The 19,435-nt window shown below is 47.7% G+C and overlaps 2 protein-coding genes and 1 long non-coding RNA gene across 5 annotated transcripts; 1 reads left to right on the forward strand and 2 right to left on the reverse strand.

The window, feature by feature from the left end:
* Positions 1 to 626: 626 nt before the first annotated feature.
* On the reverse strand, positions 627 to 11,424 carry DEDD2 (death effector domain containing 2). The gene is made up of 6 exons (XM_081019108.1): positions 11,273 to 11,424; positions 9,637 to 10,296; positions 9,092 to 9,202; positions 8,656 to 8,784; positions 2,587 to 2,982; positions 627 to 1,498 (listed from the first exon to the last, which is right to left on the reverse strand). Exons 2-5 carry the CDS (start codon positions 10,109 to 10,111, stop codon positions 2,609 to 2,611), a joined length of 1,089 nt encoding a protein of 362 aa, XP_080875234.1. The 5' UTR covers positions 10,112 to 10,296; positions 11,273 to 11,424; the 3' UTR covers positions 627 to 1,498; positions 2,587 to 2,608.
* On the reverse strand, positions 3,728 to 8,590 carry LOC308484528. Its single transcript, XR_013989933.1, has 2 exons — positions 6,936 to 8,590; positions 3,728 to 6,594 (listed from the first exon to the last, which is right to left on the reverse strand). It is a non-coding gene; the product is annotated as an uncharacterized lncRNA (long non-coding RNA).
* Positions 11,425 to 11,613: 189 nt separating the features above from the next.
* On the forward strand, positions 11,614 to 16,328 carry LOC308484098 (zinc finger protein 574-like). Of its 3 annotated transcripts, none has more exons than XM_081018656.1 (2): positions 11,614 to 11,851; positions 12,981 to 16,328. In XM_081018656.1, exon 2 carries the CDS (start codon positions 13,000 to 13,002, stop codon positions 15,595 to 15,597), a length of 2,598 nt encoding a protein of 865 aa, XP_080874782.1. In that variant the 5' UTR covers positions 11,614 to 11,851; positions 12,981 to 12,999; the 3' UTR covers positions 15,598 to 16,328. The 3 variants fall into 3 exon arrangements, with proteins under 3 accessions (XP_080874782.1, XP_080874781.1, XP_080874780.1); XM_081018655.1 differs by lacking the exon at positions 11,614 to 11,851 and adding an exon at positions 11,864 to 12,288; XM_081018654.1 differs by lacking the exon at positions 11,614 to 11,851 and adding an exon at positions 12,325 to 12,544.
* Positions 16,329 to 19,435: the final 3,107 nt, after the last annotated feature.

Here is a 19,435-nt window from a genome sequence, read left to right on the forward strand (position 1 = left end):
TTCAATGTATCAGAGATAGGAGTCTGTGGCCGGTATCTGGATCCTCTGTATTCTAGTCTGTATTGTCAGGCAGTGGCAATGGGTCAGTGCGTCTTGCAAGTTAACCAGACGGCTGATGGTTCAAGCCCACCCAGGGATGGCTGTGGGCAGGATTCCTGCGTTGGGGGGGGGGGGTTGAACTAGATGGCCCTCTGCTTGCCTTCCAAATCTGATTCTACGGCTTCTATGACAAGGTCCTCAGCAAGACTGACTCACCTAATTTTTGTCAGCTTGGCCAAAGGGGTACACAAGGGCTCTTGGCTTCCTAAACAGTATGTCCCTCCCATAATTTCTCACTAATAAAGAATGGAGGTATTCACTCTAAATGTCCTTGCTCATCCTCCCCTTGCTCTTGGGATAGGCCTGTCTGTTGTGTGGAAGGGTATAGGCCCTGCCCCCTTGCCAAACTAGTCACCTCAGTGACTCTTGGGTGGCCGGGAACTCCCTTTGGCAGCAGGCATACCAGCCTAACTGCCTTTCCTTGTTGGACAGGGAACAAGGTTTAATCACTACAGAAACGACTGTAAGCCAGGACTCTTGTGTCTCAGCCTCTGCTCCTGGTAAAACTGAAATATGAATCAAAGCGGTTGCAAATACTATTCTTTATTGACATTTGCAAATACAATACATTAAGAATCATTTGTCAAAAAAGTCTTTTTTTATATAAAAAAATACAACTTTTTAAATTACATGTTTCTGGCCTCTGGCCCTCCCACTGCAGTCAAGCAGTGTCCTCAGCTCAGAAATTCAACCAGAACGGGCTGCACCACCTTTTTTTGAACCCTATTATTTATATTATGTACAAAATAGCCACAGAACTGACAAGTTCCTCCAAAAAATGACTCAAGTTTCCACTTCTATCATCATTGGCTCTCCTGCCATGGGACTTGGATGTATACTTAAGAATGGAAGCCTATCCATAGGTTCAGATTTGAAGGAAAATAGGTTATTTCTCTTTTTCTAGGAAAGTAGGCAACATAGCATGCCCTGCTACTGGCCTTAAGAGGTGTACCTGCAACTCTGCAAAATGAGAATGCTCTCCACCTCTGCAAACGAGGTCAAAAACACAAGTACTGGTAGTGAGCATGGTGCACATACCAACTTATTCCAAAAGGGTTTCAAAGCCCCTTTTTTGCTTCATTATCAGGACTAAATGGCTCTCCAAAAGCTGTCCCTTTCACTTCAAAATGAGGAATCCACGCTGAGTGGGTGCCTCTAGCCAAGCCCTACTTACACCTGAATGTCAATTAAGACCATTCCCAGTTGCTCTTTCAAAGCTTCAACCTATACAAGAGCAGCTGCGGCACAATTCTAACTCCCTGAAGTCCCATCGCTGTCAAGATCCAGCCCTGCCCCGCGACGGGACAAAGCTTCCTTGGCTAAAAAGAAATTTCCTTCCTGAAGTCTACATCCAATTCACGTAAGCCATGTGGTAATCAGGGAGTAAAAATGAAGTGCCCTGTGAGGAGAAGAAAAAGATTGAGAGTGAAAACCAGGGTGGATGCCAACTCCATGCGCATTTATGTTGTCATCCAGGCACCAGGAGGGCTGGTCCCCCACCCAACCCCCAGAGATCCTTTGGGACTCTGTTCATTTGCTGACACCTGTGGGATTTATGCTACTGATACTCTTCTATTTTGGTTATTTTTTTCTGGTTAGAGGGCTTTAAGAAAACCAATCTCAACTTTCACAATTTTAATTTCTGTCAAAAATGTTTAAATAAAATATATATGGAGGACCCAAGTCTTGCTGAAAAAGAGCAGCAATGGAGCTAGCCCTTATATCAGTGGTGGCAAGCCTGTGGCACTCCAAATGTTGTTGGACTTCCATCAGTCCCAGCCAGGATGGCCAAAGGTCAGGGAGGAAGATGAGAGGTTCAGTCCAGCAACATCTAGAGGGCCCCAGGCTTCCCACCCTATCCTGCACCAATCAGTCAATAGAAGACCTTAGCAGGTTCTGGGAAACTGAACAAGTCTCAAAATTAGGACAAACACATATTGTTGCAGTGTAATTCAGTATCACTTGTGAAAATAGTTCAACTGCAGAACATCTGAAATTGTCCTGGCAGAAAAATTGGCTTATTAGTTAAAAGCAAAGCTAAACTATTTGATTTTTACATTTATATGTATATGTGTGTGTGTGTGTATACACACACACATTTTATTTTATATGCAAATCAGGGACCTTTCCCCAAAACTTCAATATGGTGAAGTATACAGAAAGTTTCCTACATACATGCTTACTTACAGATGGAGATAATATGCTAAACACATTACCTTCTGTTAGTAATTACAGGATGTAACTCTATTTTGGTTTTGTAGTTTGGAAATATAACTGTTCAACTGCCTTGAGCTAGTCTCTTCCTTAAATTTATTGAAGCACTGGACATCTCATGTCATCCAGCACCCAGACAAAAAGCCCCTAACGCCACTTGCAAAATTAATCTTCTTGCTGAGCCAATGGAGCAAGATGACAGCTGACAAGTAGGGGGAAATGCTAAGTTTTCAGAGAGTGTGAAGACGACAGATACTAGTGGAGGGAACATACCTAAATTTCCTAGTAGCTAAAGTTACCAGGCCTGGGGAATAACGCTTTCCAGTAACAGACGGCGACCCTCCTCATAATCATCTTCATCCACATTGACCAGCAGTCGGATAGCCTCCTGGCCCACGGCCTCTTTGAGAGAGTCTGTGATGAAAACCCCTTTCAGTGCCTCTAGCAGTGAGCCGTTCATATAGTCGCTCCAGAAGGCATCAAGGTAGGACAGCTCTGAGAACTTGATGTCACAGATTATTGAGCCCAGGTCACGGGATTTGAGGATGGTGTTGGACTGCCCAAAGACATCAAACTGCCGCTCCAGATGGTTCTGCTTGTTTGACATCACATTCTGACGCAAGACAGGGTCATGCTCACAGTATTCTGCACGAACACGGAGCCGGATGTCTGAGCAAGACACACAGGAGAGAGAGAGAGAGAGAGAGAGAGAGGAAGGGAGGGGAAAGGAAGAAAAAGAGCGGCATTAGAGCTGGAGGTCGCAAACAGAGCACGCAGACAAACACACGGACATGCAACAGTATTCCAGGGTTGGGCTGTTCAACAGCCATGAGCAGGTGCTGAACATCAATACCAACCAAGCTGAAGATGCAGGCCACCTAAGACTCCTGAAGAGTTCAGGTTCCTTAAGATGGTCAGTCCCAGCAAGGGGTGTTCACTCTCGTTTTTGAAGTCTACCTTTGGCACAAAGTTACAGCTGAACTCCAATAATCACTTACTAAAAACATCTCAATTCTCACCCCAGAAACATTACTCTAGTACTGCCCCAATCATTCCTGTTGAGCTATCTGCACCAATCCTGAAAAGTCATCCACAACAGCAAATTCTTCAAAAGGCTTCCCGCCATTTTCAATCCAAAATCTTGGAAATAATTTTTCCAAGTTAATATAGCTTGTTGTTACGGGACGGCATTATCAAACCGGACCACTGCTTTATTAAGGGCTATGAGCCATTCTTGACTTGGAAGGGAAACGACTTGGGGAGATCCTGAACTAAAGCTAACTACTGACAGCCAGCTGGACACTTTGGCAGGAAAAACTTGAAATTTTAGCTAATTAAGATCTAGCCATCTCATGAGTGACTTGCTGCAACAGACGTGTACTACCATGCTCTAGATGCCCCAGCAATTACTGAAGTTCAGCTGTAACTATGGACATTGGGCAGGTCTGTGTTTTGTTCAGTTGCCCAAAGTATTATCAGCATTGTAGCCAAAAATTTAAAAGGTTCAAGAGGGAGGGAGAAATGGAACAAATACAGAGTAGGATATGTTTTAAAAAATGAGGCAGGTGATGTATTACATACGCTCAACAAGGCCGTCAGCTTTAATTTCTCTGTGTCTTGTGGTCATCACCTGTAGAAGCATTAACTCAAAGTGCAGTCACAGCCCTTTACCAGCAACTTTGTAGGGCCTGGAGCCCACACCCACCCATACGAGTTAGCTACAAGGCAGCTTTTTGGTAGCCGGTTGCTAGTTTCCAACCAGCATGACAATTAGAACCCCTCTTTCCAGATGGGCAACAGCAGAGCTGTGCAACAAATTGAATTTGACAATTGTCCATGTAAGAAAGCCTAGAGCTTATACTAAGAGCAGTGCCATTTCCACCCCAAAATAAACAATGTACTGTAAAACTTGAGTAAGGAACAGATGTCCACAATTTCTCTTTACATTGTACACCAGCAACTGCTTTGCCTTGATAAGGCAGCACATTAAGAGCTCAGCTGTAGGACCCACTGGAAACCTTTCTCACATTCCAACCACAAGCTCCCACCCAATATGCTATATGCAGAGTAACTGAGAGGTTTCATTTTATTGGTACTGTACTCAGCTTAAGATATACAACTTTTGCACCCATGGTTTGGCATACGATTTCATCTAAATACCCATCCCACCCACTTTCCAATATAAACAGTTCTCTGAAGTAAGAATGATAGCAGCTGTCAGAGTTGGCATCAACATACTGGCACCTCTTGCGTCAGTTATGTCTCACTTAAGTGCCTGGAGGGCTCTTCCTCCCCCAGGACAGGATAAAAGCCTCAAATTATTGACCACGGGGGGGGGGGGGGGACCCACAGCTTTTATTTCAAAACAAGCAGGATGCACATCAACTGCAAGGCTGTGGGGAGAGGGTTTCTGCACAACTCAGTTGTACAAGGTGGTTAATTGTTCCATGGCCATGCTCAGCCAGTAGTAATGCAAGCCCTGAGCAGCTGCATCTAATTAGACACTTGACCTATATAGGCAATAATGAAACCAACTGAGGCAGCACAAACAACATGGTACCCACCCAACCCTCCACTTTCAGGCCCCAGTCCCAGTGAAATAATCCCACTGTGGTTTCTGTTTGGAAGTATAGACAGCTTCAAAACACGCCACTGAGCCACATACTGTAGAGGCTTCTGCCAATGTCTTTTCCCAAGTTTGAATCACAGTAACAAGAGTGAAGACGCCTCCAAGTTAATTACCACTAAAGTAGGATGGTTTCAGAGATTGAGGCCTGTCACCTCATCATCCATGCAACCCTTTAGTGTGTGTTCAGCATTAGAATTAGAAAACTCAAGTTATCAGTTTTCCAGAAAAGAACTGGGAACAGCATAGAGTACCAATTCAATTCAATTCCATATACTACATTACCCCACCCACCTTTGACACACATATTTACAGGCCAGCAAAACCCATTACAGACAATGTTAACCGCGCAAAAATGCCTCCATTGTGCAGAAGGCAACAAGTCCCAGAGTCCAAGGCAGTGTCCCTCACAGCTTGTTTAACAAGAGCGCTGCAGGGTCCAGATGCAGGTCGCTTCTAACATAGGAGAAGCGGTGAAGAGGCAGCTGAAATAATCATGAGGGCCACACTTAAGTTTTTGCTTTTTTTAGTTTGTCTGGGTATTTTTGCCACTGTCTGGTACTTGGCCCGCTTGCCTGGGCCAATACTTATGCTTTTCCAGGGATGAATTTCAACTGTGGACCGAGAGAAACATGGTTCAAGACTTTTAGCACATGGCAACATCAAGAAATCATTCTGAGATTCAATATGGCAAAAGAACACAAAATGGTGTGAAAACCCTGGCCTCACTTCTAGGTAAGTTGATAAAGAGCAACTGCTGCAGATACCAGACACAACATGGGAATTCTCACTGCAAGGACACAGGGTGCATGTTCTTGCTTATTCTTGACAACCACCAAATGGCACATGTATCAATGCAGGTTAACATTCATTGTGCTGACAGATTTATCATGAGAGAAATAACCAAGCAATGCAAGTGGATTTTGAAGTGAGAAGTGTGGAAGATTTTAGAACTATTAATTGTTAGCAGTTCATCCATCAATGATAAATGTTGACCAGCCAGAGGAAAAACTGTCCAAGAAAACTGATGGAAGCATCTGGAGGACAGGTAAAGTAGTTAAGGGAATGTTTATGCCCTAAGGAAAAAGGATTAATAGGAGCCCAGGACGATTCCATAGCAGCTCACAATGGCCTGATATCTGCAGCAGTAGCTATTAACATAACTAAGGGATCACGTGATATGGGAGCTATTTGCTTTTCTATATAGTAGAGCAAAACCTTTAATTGACTGGCACTTGAGACATCAGCTGATGACTGTCCCACAAGAGGCACAGTCCTCATAGCTTTAATACCCCCAGCCTGTTTATATCACTCTGCTGGAGGTTTGCAGCATATGCCCCCTACAGTGCCAGTTTTGAGTGGCTCTGTACACGATTACAATCCCAGGGCTGCCAATGCAGCCTTGTCCCCACTGACCATGAGAATAGCCAACATGCCTTTACAAACTGGCTGCTTGAGAGGCTGGCATGCAGGGTGGGCTGCCTGTTGTTCCTCTGGAAATAGGTAACTCAGCACACATTTAAACACAGATTTGCTTTCACATAGAACTGGTGGAAATCTGGGTGCATGGATTCATTTACCTTTGCGAGACCATTCTGTGAGAGGAGTGCACAAGAGAGACAGAGTCTCTTTATCATCAACTTTTGCTTAGTAACCTGGAATTTAAATGGTGGATTGAGAAAGAATTGGCAGAAATCAAGCAGCAACAAAAAAAGAGATCATTTGGGGGTTTGTATGCTCTTTTTCAGTAACTAAGCTTTAGCTTCTGCAGGCTGAAATAGCTCAGGAGGTTGCAAACTGGAAAAGGAGATCAGTTTCAAACTCCCAAGCTTAGGTGTGTAATTCAGAAGGGTTATAAAATGCAGAGCTTATTTCAGAAGCAGCTGCCTGGAAAACAAGGGTCAAGCTCTGCCCCAGTGAAGCAAGGCAACATCATCAAGTATACAGGCAACAATCTAGTGTTGAATGGAGCTTACAGTTTGATCCTTGCACCTACCCGGCAGAAGCCTTATAGCTGCACCTTGAAGTTGCAGTTTTGACACTCATTGTATTATTTTTGAACCTTCTTCGTTAGAACCCATTGCCTGTAAATTGGTCAGATGGTAAGACAAGTGTTTTTGTGCATTCGCTTTTGTTTCATTTGCATTGCACTGACACAAAGACAATAGCACATTGAGCTATGTAGGGATCCTACACCAGCCCCTAGCACCCACCTGCTGAGTGAGAGCAGCTTCAAATGTTACGTGCAACACAATGCATTTCTGGGTAAGAAAACTGTAAACACTGTGGGTGTATTGTCAAATCGATGTTTCACAGTTTCCCTATACAGAACATCTCTCCGTATAGCAACATGTATCTGAAGCTCTAAGTTAGAAAAGGGTATATGCTGGCGTTAGAAATAGACATTCAACGCTGAACTGAAAATCATTTGGATATAATTCACTTAACTGAGTTTTAATATGAATTCAGAGGCAACTGGGATTTAAGAAAAATCCAGTTTGATGGGTTGGTATTACAGACCAAGTCAGGAGAATTAACCCCTTTCGAAAGTCAGATACAGAACCAGTGCGTAGTATAGTGTGCTATAAAATAAACATGCAAACTCAACAGATGAGTCTAACAGAAAGATGTACTACAAGGCTCTCCAGGAAATATTACAGCTATATGTTACTGGTGAGCATGTACAATTTTGAAAACAACTTAAGAATGTGGACAAGTCATTCATAAGCTTGACCACCTCTTAATACTATTCAGTGCCGGAGCTGTGGCACTCATTACTACTCCCTTGATCAGGAATCGTACTTTCTGAAGATAACTAGCTTCATAATCCTCAAAATAGTTTTATGCTATTCTATACAAAATTATGTGCCACACATCAAAAATCTCCAGAACCTCATTGTTCTGAAGAATTCACTGAATTAATTGGAAATATATAGTTTCAACAAAAGTTGAATTTATTTTTAATTGGAGATGACTGAAGCAGAAAAATGGCAACTACCATGAATGAAACTACCTCATGTTATAGGGCATGATGTGTTTTGTTATTACAAAAAATAACATCAGAGTAGCTAAACCAGTCTCTTTCCAAAACCAGCATATCACATGTAACGGTGTACTGACATTAACAGCCTCCACATCCCTCCCAGCAACTGGTGCCAAGGGATTAGTAGTCTGAAGGCATCCTTTCCTCATTTATAAAGCTTTCTTTTTGGTCTTATGTTGCTCTCAGAAAATTCTGCCTGAAAGGCAGGGTATGTAATTGAAGTAGTAAATAAATAGAGCTGGACCTTCTGGAGCACTATCAATAAAATAGGTACCGAACAGATCACCCTGGGAATTGAAGACAACATAACAAGGAGTGGGTTAGAACCTTCCCACCCTCACCCCAAAGAGGGGGCCAAAGCTTCCATTCCCCAACTGCACTGGAATGAAGTCCTATTGCCAGATTTGTACAGAAATTAATAGTGCAAGCCAAAACTCGAGTTCACTGACATAGAACAAAACTGACAGCGCTGCAGCTACATATATATATTTTCCTCCCCCCAACCTTTTCCCCATTTGGTTCCAGCCAGAGAGAAAATGAATCACTGATCAGACCCTTAACAGAAACCAAGCTGCTAATGAGCATTTTAGAATGGTTTCATGGCATTATAAAAATACTTTGTTCAAATCAAGGGCGCCCCCGGAAAAAAAGCACATGCAAGGCTGACACCTACCACAGGTGACTTTTGTGGGAGTTTGGACCTCCTGCATTGGAGCATTAGTTGATTTAGCTCCCCGCCGCCTGCGGGAAGTAGACTTTGACCGGCCTCTGCTTACTCGCTTCCTTTTGCTCGTATTGGAGCCTAGAGAGAAAAAGCCGGGCATAGGCAATTATTTACACCATAGCCTGGCAAGGAAAGCTCAGATTCTGGCAAGAAAAGCTACTGCTCCAAACCCCCTCCTCCAAATAATCTGATATCAAATGCAAACTATTTAAATTGCTGCCTTTCATCGAGGAGAAGTTATAATCTAGTAAAAATGTATCCACAATTGTAGCAGACAAGACATAAAACAGCTACGTAAAAACTGATGGCATTGTATATTTACTACACAAAAGGGATGAAACCATACACCTCCCCGCCACCCCCGCAAGCTGTACAACTCACACACCTGTCTCCCACTGATCATTTCGAGGCTCTGCAGAGGCTGAATTGAGACAGTTGTCCATCTGCCGGTCGGATGAAAGGACAGATGGTCCATAGGTGTATCTCTCAGGAGAAACTATGTTTTTTTAAAAAAAAAAACATCAAAAGGTAGACACTATGTCAACTGGGAAAAACAGTTCTAGAAGCAACATCAAACCTGTCAAATCAGTTCATAAGTGCCTAGAATCAGAATATTCTGAGCTAAGCAATAGCAGACATAATACCATAAAGATATCCACCCCCCTATCTTTCTATTGCTAAAATTCTGGCCAGAAAGCTGAGTTGGAAGCTAGGATAATGTTCATTCAAGGATAATATTCATTCAAGAAGGAACTTTATTTCACTCAATTCAGCCAGGAAGTCAAAGTTAATGACACTGGCTTGTATACAATGTTAGTCTTTCTCAGAGTATATTCACTGAAATGAGTGACTTGGGTCCACTAATTTCAACCGATCTATGCTCAGAAAACAGATACTACCCACTTGCTCTCTACTTTTCTGGCTCAGTACCTGTACGCTGCCTTTTCATAGTGACATATGGCAGCAGATCATGCCTTGTCAGTACTCTCAGGAGCTGCAGAAGCTGCACGAAGTTGGTTTCATCACATTTGCCCCTCCTCTCTAGCTCCAGGAGCAGTTGTACACCATTCTTGGGCAGTTGCCTCTGAGCAGCAACTTCAAGACTACCATCAGTCTTGCCCAAGCTACATCGCCATTGATTTTTCCTCTTCCAGCTCTCCAGCACAGGGGAGGTAGTCTCAGAACCACTCTCTTCTGCTGCTGCCACAGCCCAAAGGGCAGGATCCAACGGGTGAGTCCAAGGCTGTGTCTCATCCAGAAGGAAAGAGAGTGCATCCATGTCATTCTCTGTAAGCTGGGAACCAATGACCTCAAACATTCGATGCAGGGAAATCATCCCATAGTACTCTAGACATTCTTCCTCCTCCCATATGTGGGCAAAGATTGGCCTTCTCATGTCAGCCATATGGAGACACTAACCCCAAGAGGGATTTACTGTTATGAGCTAACAGAACAGAACAGATGTGCTGTGCTCTGAACACCACAGGAAAGAGACACGTTTTGGCAGGCTGTGTATGATTATAATACGTTATAAGAGAGCCGGGAAAATAGAGGTCTTGAGGAAGGATCCCAACACTGCTCCACAAATGCCTGTAAAAGGAGAAATGGGGGATGATTAGGGCATACCACTTTGCCCCACCCTAAAAAGCTGCTTAAGAGGCAGAATACACACAGAATAACACAGATAAAACGTTTCTAATTCTGCCATGAGTCCCAGCCAAAAGAGGGAACATGCAATGTGGAAGGAGCAAAGATCTAGGGGAGAAAATCCTCTCTCAAGGCCGCTGCCCTGGCTGCCTCCTCCAGAGGATGCAGGGCCCAAAATGCGCCACAAGATGGCAGCAGCGGCAGCAACAGCCACAGGAAGCAGCAGTCTCCCCTCCCCCTTGTCACAAGGGCAAGCACAAACCAGCCCGAGGTGTGTGTGGACGAGCCCCGTGCCTGCGGCTCAGCCCCATCTTGGCGTGCGCAGTGACCCCCCCTTCTCCATCCTAACGCCCCTCCCCCCACTATCCCACTCAGTCAAGGCTCCGCCCCCTATTTGCATAAACTGTCCCTCTGAGAGCGGGGGTGGCGCTCCTCTGGGCGTGGCTTCTCCTCCCCTCCTCCCACCGATGTTGTTGTTTTTCTCTCTCCTGCTCACACCACCGCCGCAATTACGTGTCCTTTTACCTCTCCACGTCTTCGCGAGGGCATTTCTGGGACTCCCCTCCCCCCACCACACAGACGAGACTCTTCCCCCCCCCCGGCTCTTCACATACACACCTCCCCCCCCCGCCTCCTTCAAGTATTTTTCCGCCCTCGTTGCCTCACAGCTGTTCCCCTTTTCGACGCTCCTCTGCCTCCCTCGCCTATATTCTCTTGCCGGCCCCCCAAGCCCCGTTTCCCGGTTTCCCTCAGGGAAAAACGGCTCCCTCAGCCGTCCGTCCCCCCACCTTCCCCTCAAAGCCGCACCACAGAACCCGCCTCGTTTCCTTTCCCCTGTCGGCATTCCTATCCCAAACCCTCTTCTCTATCCGGCCCCCAAAATAAAAATAAATCCCACACACGAATAAATCCCCCTCACCGGGTCTTCCTCCGCCGATACAGCCAGACGGCTCCGCCGTTCCGATCTTTCTGGTAGCTTCGACACGACTGCGCCTGCGCCAACCGAACCTCAAGCACAGGGAGGGTTCTTTCACCCACCTCACCCGTCGCGCAGGCGCCCGGGCTGTCAAGCGTCTTCCACTCCCCCACCTGGCGTCGCAGAATCCCAGGCTGCGCACGCGCAGACCGTGCCGCTCCACCTAATAACCGCCGGTGGCGGCGCTTGCGTCGCCTTCCCCCGGCTCACGCGGACAGCCCGCTGGTGTCCTCGTGACCCACGTGCGGGGGAGGAGCCTCCTTTGAGGGGGAAGAATCTCAACGGCGGCGGCAAAAGCAACGGCAGACCTGATAAATTCCTCTCGCTCGCAGCCGGCGCCGCTGTACGCCGCGCTCTTTGCGTGACGGCTTAATCCAGCTGATTGGGTGGTGTGATATAGTAATTGAGGGCGGCTTTGCGCTACAAGCGCAGCGCAGCTCCCCCTACTCGCCGCCTCTCCCTCCCTCAGACTTATGTTTACGTAAACGGGACGTGGGGTGTCAAGGAGACGGCGCTGATTGCGTAAGCGAGGGAACGGGAGGATAGATAGGTCGATGCGGCTGTGACAGGAGTTACGTAACATGCGTAGGGAGAAGAGGGAGGCGGGGCGGCAAAGCGCAGTACTGTCTCCTCGTGACTGGGCGGGCCTAGAGAGCCGCCAATACGCTCCTCTTGCCTCCCTCCTGAATGGGCGCCTCTCGCCCCGCCTGTGCTTGCCGGCCCCACCTGAGGGCGGGCTGGCCTTGACGTCACCGAGCTGCCGGAGCCGAACCGCCCCCTTAGTATCGAGGCAGCTGATTGGCTCCCCAGTGTTTGCGGGGGAGTCAATGAGAGGGCGCGGTGCAGCCTAGGCCAAGCAGGGCCTGTGTGAGGAGACTGAGAGAGAGAGAGACTGAGAGCAGGCAAGAGGGCGGGCGAGGAAGCAGCGGTGGCAGGAGTGGGCCAGGCCCACGGGCCGGGTGAGTGTGGCGTTCCTCCCACCACCCGAGCCCCCCCGCCCCCTCTCCCTCCTGGCGGCATTGCAGTGAATTCCGCACAGATCTGTAGGGCCAGAGGCCCCTCCCGCATACCAGCAATACCCCACAGGGCCGCCCCTTCACCCCTTTAAATGGCCATAGCAGTGGCACTGAAAGGAGGGGAACAAGGAGTTCCTGAAGGGTTGTGTGTAAAACTCTCAGGATCGCCTGGGATTGACACCAGTTTTTTCCATTCCTGGTATGATCTCTGTCTCTGCTGTTTAGGTACTTCTGCATGCCGCAGCAGACGTCTCCCTGCTCTTTTTGTTCTTCATTTGTTCTTCTTTTTGTACCTCCATTATAGGAACTCATATGGTGCTATGCATGACTTTACTCCCTTTATCCTCCCAGCAACCCTGCAAGAGGCATTAAAATAGTACACCTTATCAAAATGCCCACTATTATTACTACACACACACTCCTAATCTCCTATCTACTTTTCCTGTTGTTCCCTTATCTTTCTTAAGACATGATGGTGTCTTCCAAATATTAATATTCCTTTCCTGTTTTTATTTTTTTATTTTAGGCTGAAACAACTATCCATTTATATACAGTGTTCAAACACTGATTTCCTCTTTCTTTTATAATCTGTCATGGTTCTTTAACTCACCTTGGTTTTTCTCTCCACCTTGCAGGCGAAAGCTTGCAGTTACCATGGAAGAGGAACTGCCTCCCTCTTTGTTCTTCCAGCATCAGTACATGTGCTCGGAGTGTGGACTCCTCTACAATACTTTGGAGGAGGTACTGATCCACCATCAGAGCCATCTAGGTGAGCCCTATGAGCCTGAAGCTGCTGCCACTGTTGTAGACACAGGGCCCCAGCAGGACAACCGCTACCAGTGCCTGGAGTGTGGCTGTGTCCTGTGGTCACCTGACGAACTGCTAGCCCACCAAGAAGTGCACCCCAGAGAGGTGCCAACCCGGCCTCAACCTCCACCAGCTACCAGTGGACAGATCCGCTACCAATGCAATGAGTGTAATGAACTCTTTCCTTCTACCAGCCTATGGCTAGCACATCGCCAAACGCACCAGAAACAAGAGGCTTCACCTGAGGCCCCCCTGTCAGCCCCACCAACCTCCCAGCCAGCTCCCTTGCCTCCTCTCCAATCATCTGTTCCACCACCTTCCCAGCCAGCCTCCCCACCACCCTCTCAGGCATCACTTCCATCACCTCCTCAGCCAACTCCACTCATGCATCCCTATGAGTGCTCAGAGTGTTCTTGCCTCTTCCCAACTCCTGAAGAGCTGCTGGACCACCAGGGTGAACACTTTACTGAGATTGAGAAAGAGAGCAGTGAGCCATCTGAAACAGCAGCTCAGGAGATTTGCAGTCAACGTGTGTCCCCGCTGCCATGCCCTGAAGAACCCCCTGCTGTGCCTCCACCTGCTCAGGCCTTCTGTTGCAGTGAGTGTAAGCAGGCCTTTGGGACAGTGGAGGCGCTGCGGAGGCACCAGCAGGAGCACATGGGGAGCAGTGAAGAGTTTCTTTGTGGCGAGTGCCAGCGTGGTTTCACAACAGCCAAGCGGCTGTTGGCTCACCAGCGAGTGCACGTCGATGGCACGTACGAATGTCCCAACTGCAACAAGATATTCAAAAAGGCAGCATCCCTTGAGCAGCACATGCGCATCCACAAAGGTGAGGCACTCTACCTCTGCGTGGACTGTGGGCTTGGCTTCTCTACCGAGATGACTTTGATCATGCACCGCAAGAGCCATACAGCCAATCCCCTGCACCGCTGCCACTGTGGCAAGACTTTCAGCAACATGACCAAGTTCCTTTACCATCGGCGCACACACGCTGGCAAGAGCGGCATTCCACCCACTCGTGGGGCTGGGGATCAGGCACCCAGCCAACCTCCTGAACCAGCGCCCAGCGACAGAGAATCAACTGTAAATGGCTCAGCTTCCCCTGCCGTCGCTGCCTCCTCCCTGCCAGGGACATCAGTAGAAGTGCCCAGTGCTGGGTTTCTGTGCCCTCAGTGTGGAAAGGCATTCTCCACCCACATCCGGATGGTGCGGCACAAACGGGTGGTGCACGTTCTGGAGCGCAAGCACAAATGCCCCACATGTGGCAAAAAGTTCAAGAAGCTGGTGCATGTGCGGAACCACATGCGGACACACACTGGTGAAAGGCCGTTTCAGTGCTCTGAGTGTGGCAAGACCTTTGTCTCCCAGGCAAACTTAGCGCGGCACCACGTGACACACACTGGAGAGCGCCCCTACCAGTGCCAGGTGTGTAATAAGCGCTTCACCCAGTCCTCTAATCTTCGCCAGCACCGCCTCTTGCACATGGCGCCTAACGGAGAGGGGCCTCACTCCTGTGAAGACTGTGGAGTAGCTTTCTCCCGAGCCCATCAACTGGCTCTGCACCGGACCGTGCATACGGGGTGTTTGCCCTTTCCTTGCCTAGAATGTGACAAATCCTTCCCACGCCGTCGCCTCCTGGAACTGCACCGGCTCAGCCATTCTGGGCATGAGCCTCACCGTTGCCCGGATTGTGGGGCTCTCTTTGTTACGGCTTCCAAGTTGCAGGAGCACCGCTGCGCTAGGCGCCGCGACCAGGCGACTCTGCAGTCCTTCCTCTGCATGTCTTGTGGCAAGTACATGGGCTCATTGGCCAAGCTGGCGCTACACCAGCTGGTACATTCGGGCCAGCGTCCTTACCCTTGCCCACTCTGTGGGAAAGCCTTCACCACCCCCAGCGGGCTGAGCCGGCACCAACAGCGCCACGCTGGCCTGCGCCCCCACAAGTGCTCTGTTTGTGCCAAGACTTTCGTGGCAGCCTCTGGGCTTCAGCTGCACCAGCGTATCCACACAGGGGAACGCCCTTTCCCCTGCCCCGAGTGCGGTAAGGCGTTCCGGCAGGCTACCCACCTGCGGGAACACCGGCGCCTTCACACTGGTGAGCGCCCCTACCGCTGCCCAGACTGTGGCAAGTCTTTTGTGCAGTCCATGCACCTTGCTGAGCACCGGCGCATCCACACTGGGGAGCGCCCCCACCCCTGCCCACTCTGCCCCAAGACCTTCAAGACTCTTTCCAACCTGCGAAGTCACCGCAAGACTCACACTGAACTGGCTTCTAGTCAAGAGGCGCTCCAGTCTACAGGGTCTCTCGTGGCTACTGGCCAGCCCACCCAGATTATCATGTGCACGGAGTTTGGGGAGGCTATTGCTATCATTGAAAGCACTGAGCACCTCCCCTTGGTAGAAACTATAGAGATCTACCAGACGACACTAGAAGGCAACATTTAGGTGACTGCCTTTGTTCAGGGACTGAGCAACCACAGTCTCTTCTTTGCTCAAGGGCTACAGGTCAGCAGGAGGGAGAGTACTGTTCCCTTTCCTCCATGAATCAGTTTAGCATGGTCTATCGGTGACAGAGCCTGCAGACCAATCTCAGTGCCCTGATGCAATCTGTTCAGTTTTGTGGTGGGACCTGGCTCATAGCCTCACCTGGAGGTTTCTTGAGGCAATGCCTTTTTTGTGTGCAGCGGGCAGTGCTGTGGAATGGCGTCAGACTGCTTGTCTCTGCCACAACTTACATGTTTATTGTAAATTAAAGCAAAAAGTTCTGTTGTACTGTTAAATTATTCCTGTTGTGTCTCTTGATTATGAGACTCTAGGAATGTGCCTGCCTGCTGCTAGCTTGTCTGTAAAATTCAACTCTCTAGTAGTGTTCATCCACTCCCAGGAAATAGATGGCATCATTTCCTGTTGATCAGAGAGCAATGAAAGCAAGGCCTTTGCTTTTCATGATGAAGTACTGTTGCCTGATTTTGATAGTGGGAAAATACCTTTTTGATAATTTTACAGAAAGAAGGGTTGACACTTGCAGCTCCTCTCACCAGATGAGCCATGTTTGTTAAAACTATCCCTTCTGTGCACATACAGGGTCTCTGTTTCGTTTTGAAGATGTAACCCTTGCTGAAGGTCTGGTCCAGTTTTAATTTTTTTCTTAAATAAAAGTGGGGGAATGGGACCAATATCTTGTTTAGGTCACTTGGGTATCTCGATCAATTTGAACTTGTCTTTTTTTACTTCAACTACTGGTAGGAATCCTGGATTCTAGTTTCTTCTTTTGTAGCCCTGAACATTCGCCAGGAAACTTTCTTTGTGCCGAGTGGGTTATATTGGGTCTTTCTAGGAACAGCCATTTACATCACCACTGTGAAAGAGGCAGATCTACAGACTGGTTCCTCTAGCTATGTTTTACAGAGCTTTTATCTGTGTACAGGAAGGGTAAGATTAGTGAAGGATAACTCATTTTTCTTCCAGAAATGCATGGCCATGCTTCCAGTATTTGTAACTTTACTAGAACAAACACGCATAGGAGATTGACCTCTGATACGAAAGTTGAGTGTATCACTATTTTCAGTTAATGGCAAACACGCCTGAAATACAGCAGCAAACCTGTGGTATTTTTAGAGGAAAACCAGTCCAATTGCAGTAACTGTAATCTAGTTACGCAGCTGCTCTTTGGCTAGTGCACAGCCCCGTGTGTTATGTACACTGTACAGAGAGGTTCAGGTTTAACCTTAGCTGGTAAATATTCACATGGAGAGTTCTTAAAATTAGCTGCAGCCGCAGGATAGCCTTTGAAAGGTCTTTAGCCACTTGCAGTTAAGGGAGGGAAGGAGGAGAGTCATAAGACTACTTTGGAAAGCAAGTGTTGGTTCATGCTTGCATTGTTATAAGTCACAGAACACACTATAGAGCCATCCTTCCACTGCCCCATTTACTGCAGAGTGGAACATACCCAGAGCCTTTTGGCTTAATTTCTGTGCTGGGACCTCAGATCAGGGACAGTGTTCAGGGATGGGAGTTTTAGTTCAACTGGTTCCTTATCCCTGCAATCTGTTCTCATCTCTTCCTTGTTGCAGTACTGTAGCCTTCTTGTGCCTCTGGGCCCCTAGATATCACAAGCAACATACAGCTTAAAACATGCACAGATTTTCAACTCCACAGAGGCTAGTGGTATCCCCAACAGCAAGCTGGGGGGGGGGGGGCGTTCTTTACATTTAAGTTTACTGATGGTGAAAAATGCATGCTTGCCAACACATTATCGTCTACACTTCGGCTTGTCCCATGCTTTTGAGGTACAGGTCCAAGCGATCTTCTATTTGCCCTGCCACTTTACCTGAGAAAACCTGCTGTTTAGTGCTGAATTGGAGCAAATACCAATCAGTGGAAAACCCAACTGAATTTTGTTCCGTTTCAGTGGTAAATGTCAATTTCTCTGGGGGAAAGCTGTAGTCTGGATGAGCCCTATGTGAAATGTAATCCTTGGGCATCAGGACACTTGGTTTGGGCATGTGGATATGTTATGACAGGAAAACATATAGAGCTCACATTGGCCATATTTTAAAAGGTTAGGGACGGGGTGGCGCTGTGGGTGAAAGCCTCAGCGCCTAGGGCTTGCCGATCGAAAGGTCGGCAGTTCGAATCCCCGCGGCGGGGTGTGCTCCCGTTGCTCGGTCCCAGCGCCTGCCAACCTAGCAGTTCGAAAGCACCCCCGGGTGCAAGTAGATAAATAGGGACCGCTTACTGGCAGGAAGGTAAACGGCGTTTCCGTGTGCTGCGCTGGCTCGCCAGATGCGGCTTTGTCACGCTGGCCACGTGACCCGGAAGTGTCTCCGGACAGCGCTGGCCCCCGGCCTCTTGAGTGAGATGGGCGCACAACCAGAGTCTGTCAAGACTGGCCTGTACGGGCAGGGGTACCTTTACCTTTACTTTAAAAGGTTATTTCAAACTCAGAGCCAGGTTTTCAAAATCTAAATAGTTAACATTTTAATCGGCCCAGGAACACACAGGTGGCAGGCTGCAAAGATTCTTGCTAACAAAACAGTATTAACTAGTTACATTGAGGTACCACCTTGTGAAACTGATGGAGGACTAAATAAAGGCCTTTTCTCCACTAAGAATTTAATATCCATTTGTTGGTGTGAGGCCACAGTTCTTTATAGCATGTACACGTTTTATGTGAATGTAACATCTAGGCACTGGTGTTACTGCAGACAAATTTATACTACTTTGAAGGGACGCAGTTTTTCCTACTTCTCCCTCTTGCCCCACAAAAGTTATGCAGAATCCAGGAAATCCAGCACTGCCACTTGCAGCTGGGTGTGGAACCAACTTGTAGCCTTGGAGCAGTTTTTTTTCCTTTTTAAAATAGTATTCCAAGTGTGCAATTATGCAGAAAGGTGGCATGAAGACTAAGGTTATCTCCAGAAAAAGGTTAAAAGCAGGCCTAAGCTCCTGTGCTCACTTCCCTCATGGGAGACATAAGCAACAAAATCAGGAAACTGCATTGTTCTTTGAACTTGAGTTAATCCCTGGGCTTCGGTGCTCAAAAACTGGGCAGAAGCCACAACTCAAGTAATTGCAGAATCTCGCTGTTTGGTCCTTCAGTGTTCTCTGCAATGGGAGTGCAGCATTCAAGCTTGAGGCTTCTGATCTCACCCTGAGGGAACAGTGTCATGAGAAACAAGCTAGAAAAAGGATTTGGAGTTCTGAGGAAACACAAACGCTCCTTGCGTACATCAGTGAAGAAATTGCTTTAAGTTTAACTAGCGGGAATGCTAAAAGCATGGGTCATCATGTGCAATGATAGTGAAGTGCCTACTCCTGGGTCCATAGCACATGCACAACACTGAACAAAAACAGTGCCGCATTTGCAAGTCTTTCCTTGTGTGGAAATTGCTTTGTATGCTCAGCTGGCAGAGTATGAAACTCTTAATTTCAGGGTTGTGGGTTCCTGCATTGCAGGGGTTTTGACTAAATGACCCTCGCGGTCCCTTCCAACTCTACAATTCTATGATGCGACGTCCAACGCTTATTGACAATGGAGCTTTGGTTACCAAAGCCTGCTTTACCTCCATGCTTATGGCACACAATTCTTGGTCCCTACCTTAGGGAACATTTAAGCATAGGGAAGCCGCGGTCATATGATAGTAAGCTTGGAAGCCTCTGGTTGGCAGCACCAAAAGTTTAACCACCAGGAATCTCCCTCCTTGCCAGTGGCTTCACCCTGCTGCCTTTCCCAGCTCATCCACACTGCCAAGACCCTTGCCTGTCCCAACCCATAATAAGG

Source organism: Podarcis pityusensis, assembly GCF_964106645.2.
Source record: "Podarcis pityusensis genome assembly, chromosome: 8".
NCBI classification, from domain to species: domain Eukaryota; kingdom Metazoa; phylum Chordata; class Lepidosauria; order Squamata; family Lacertidae; genus Podarcis; species Podarcis pityusensis.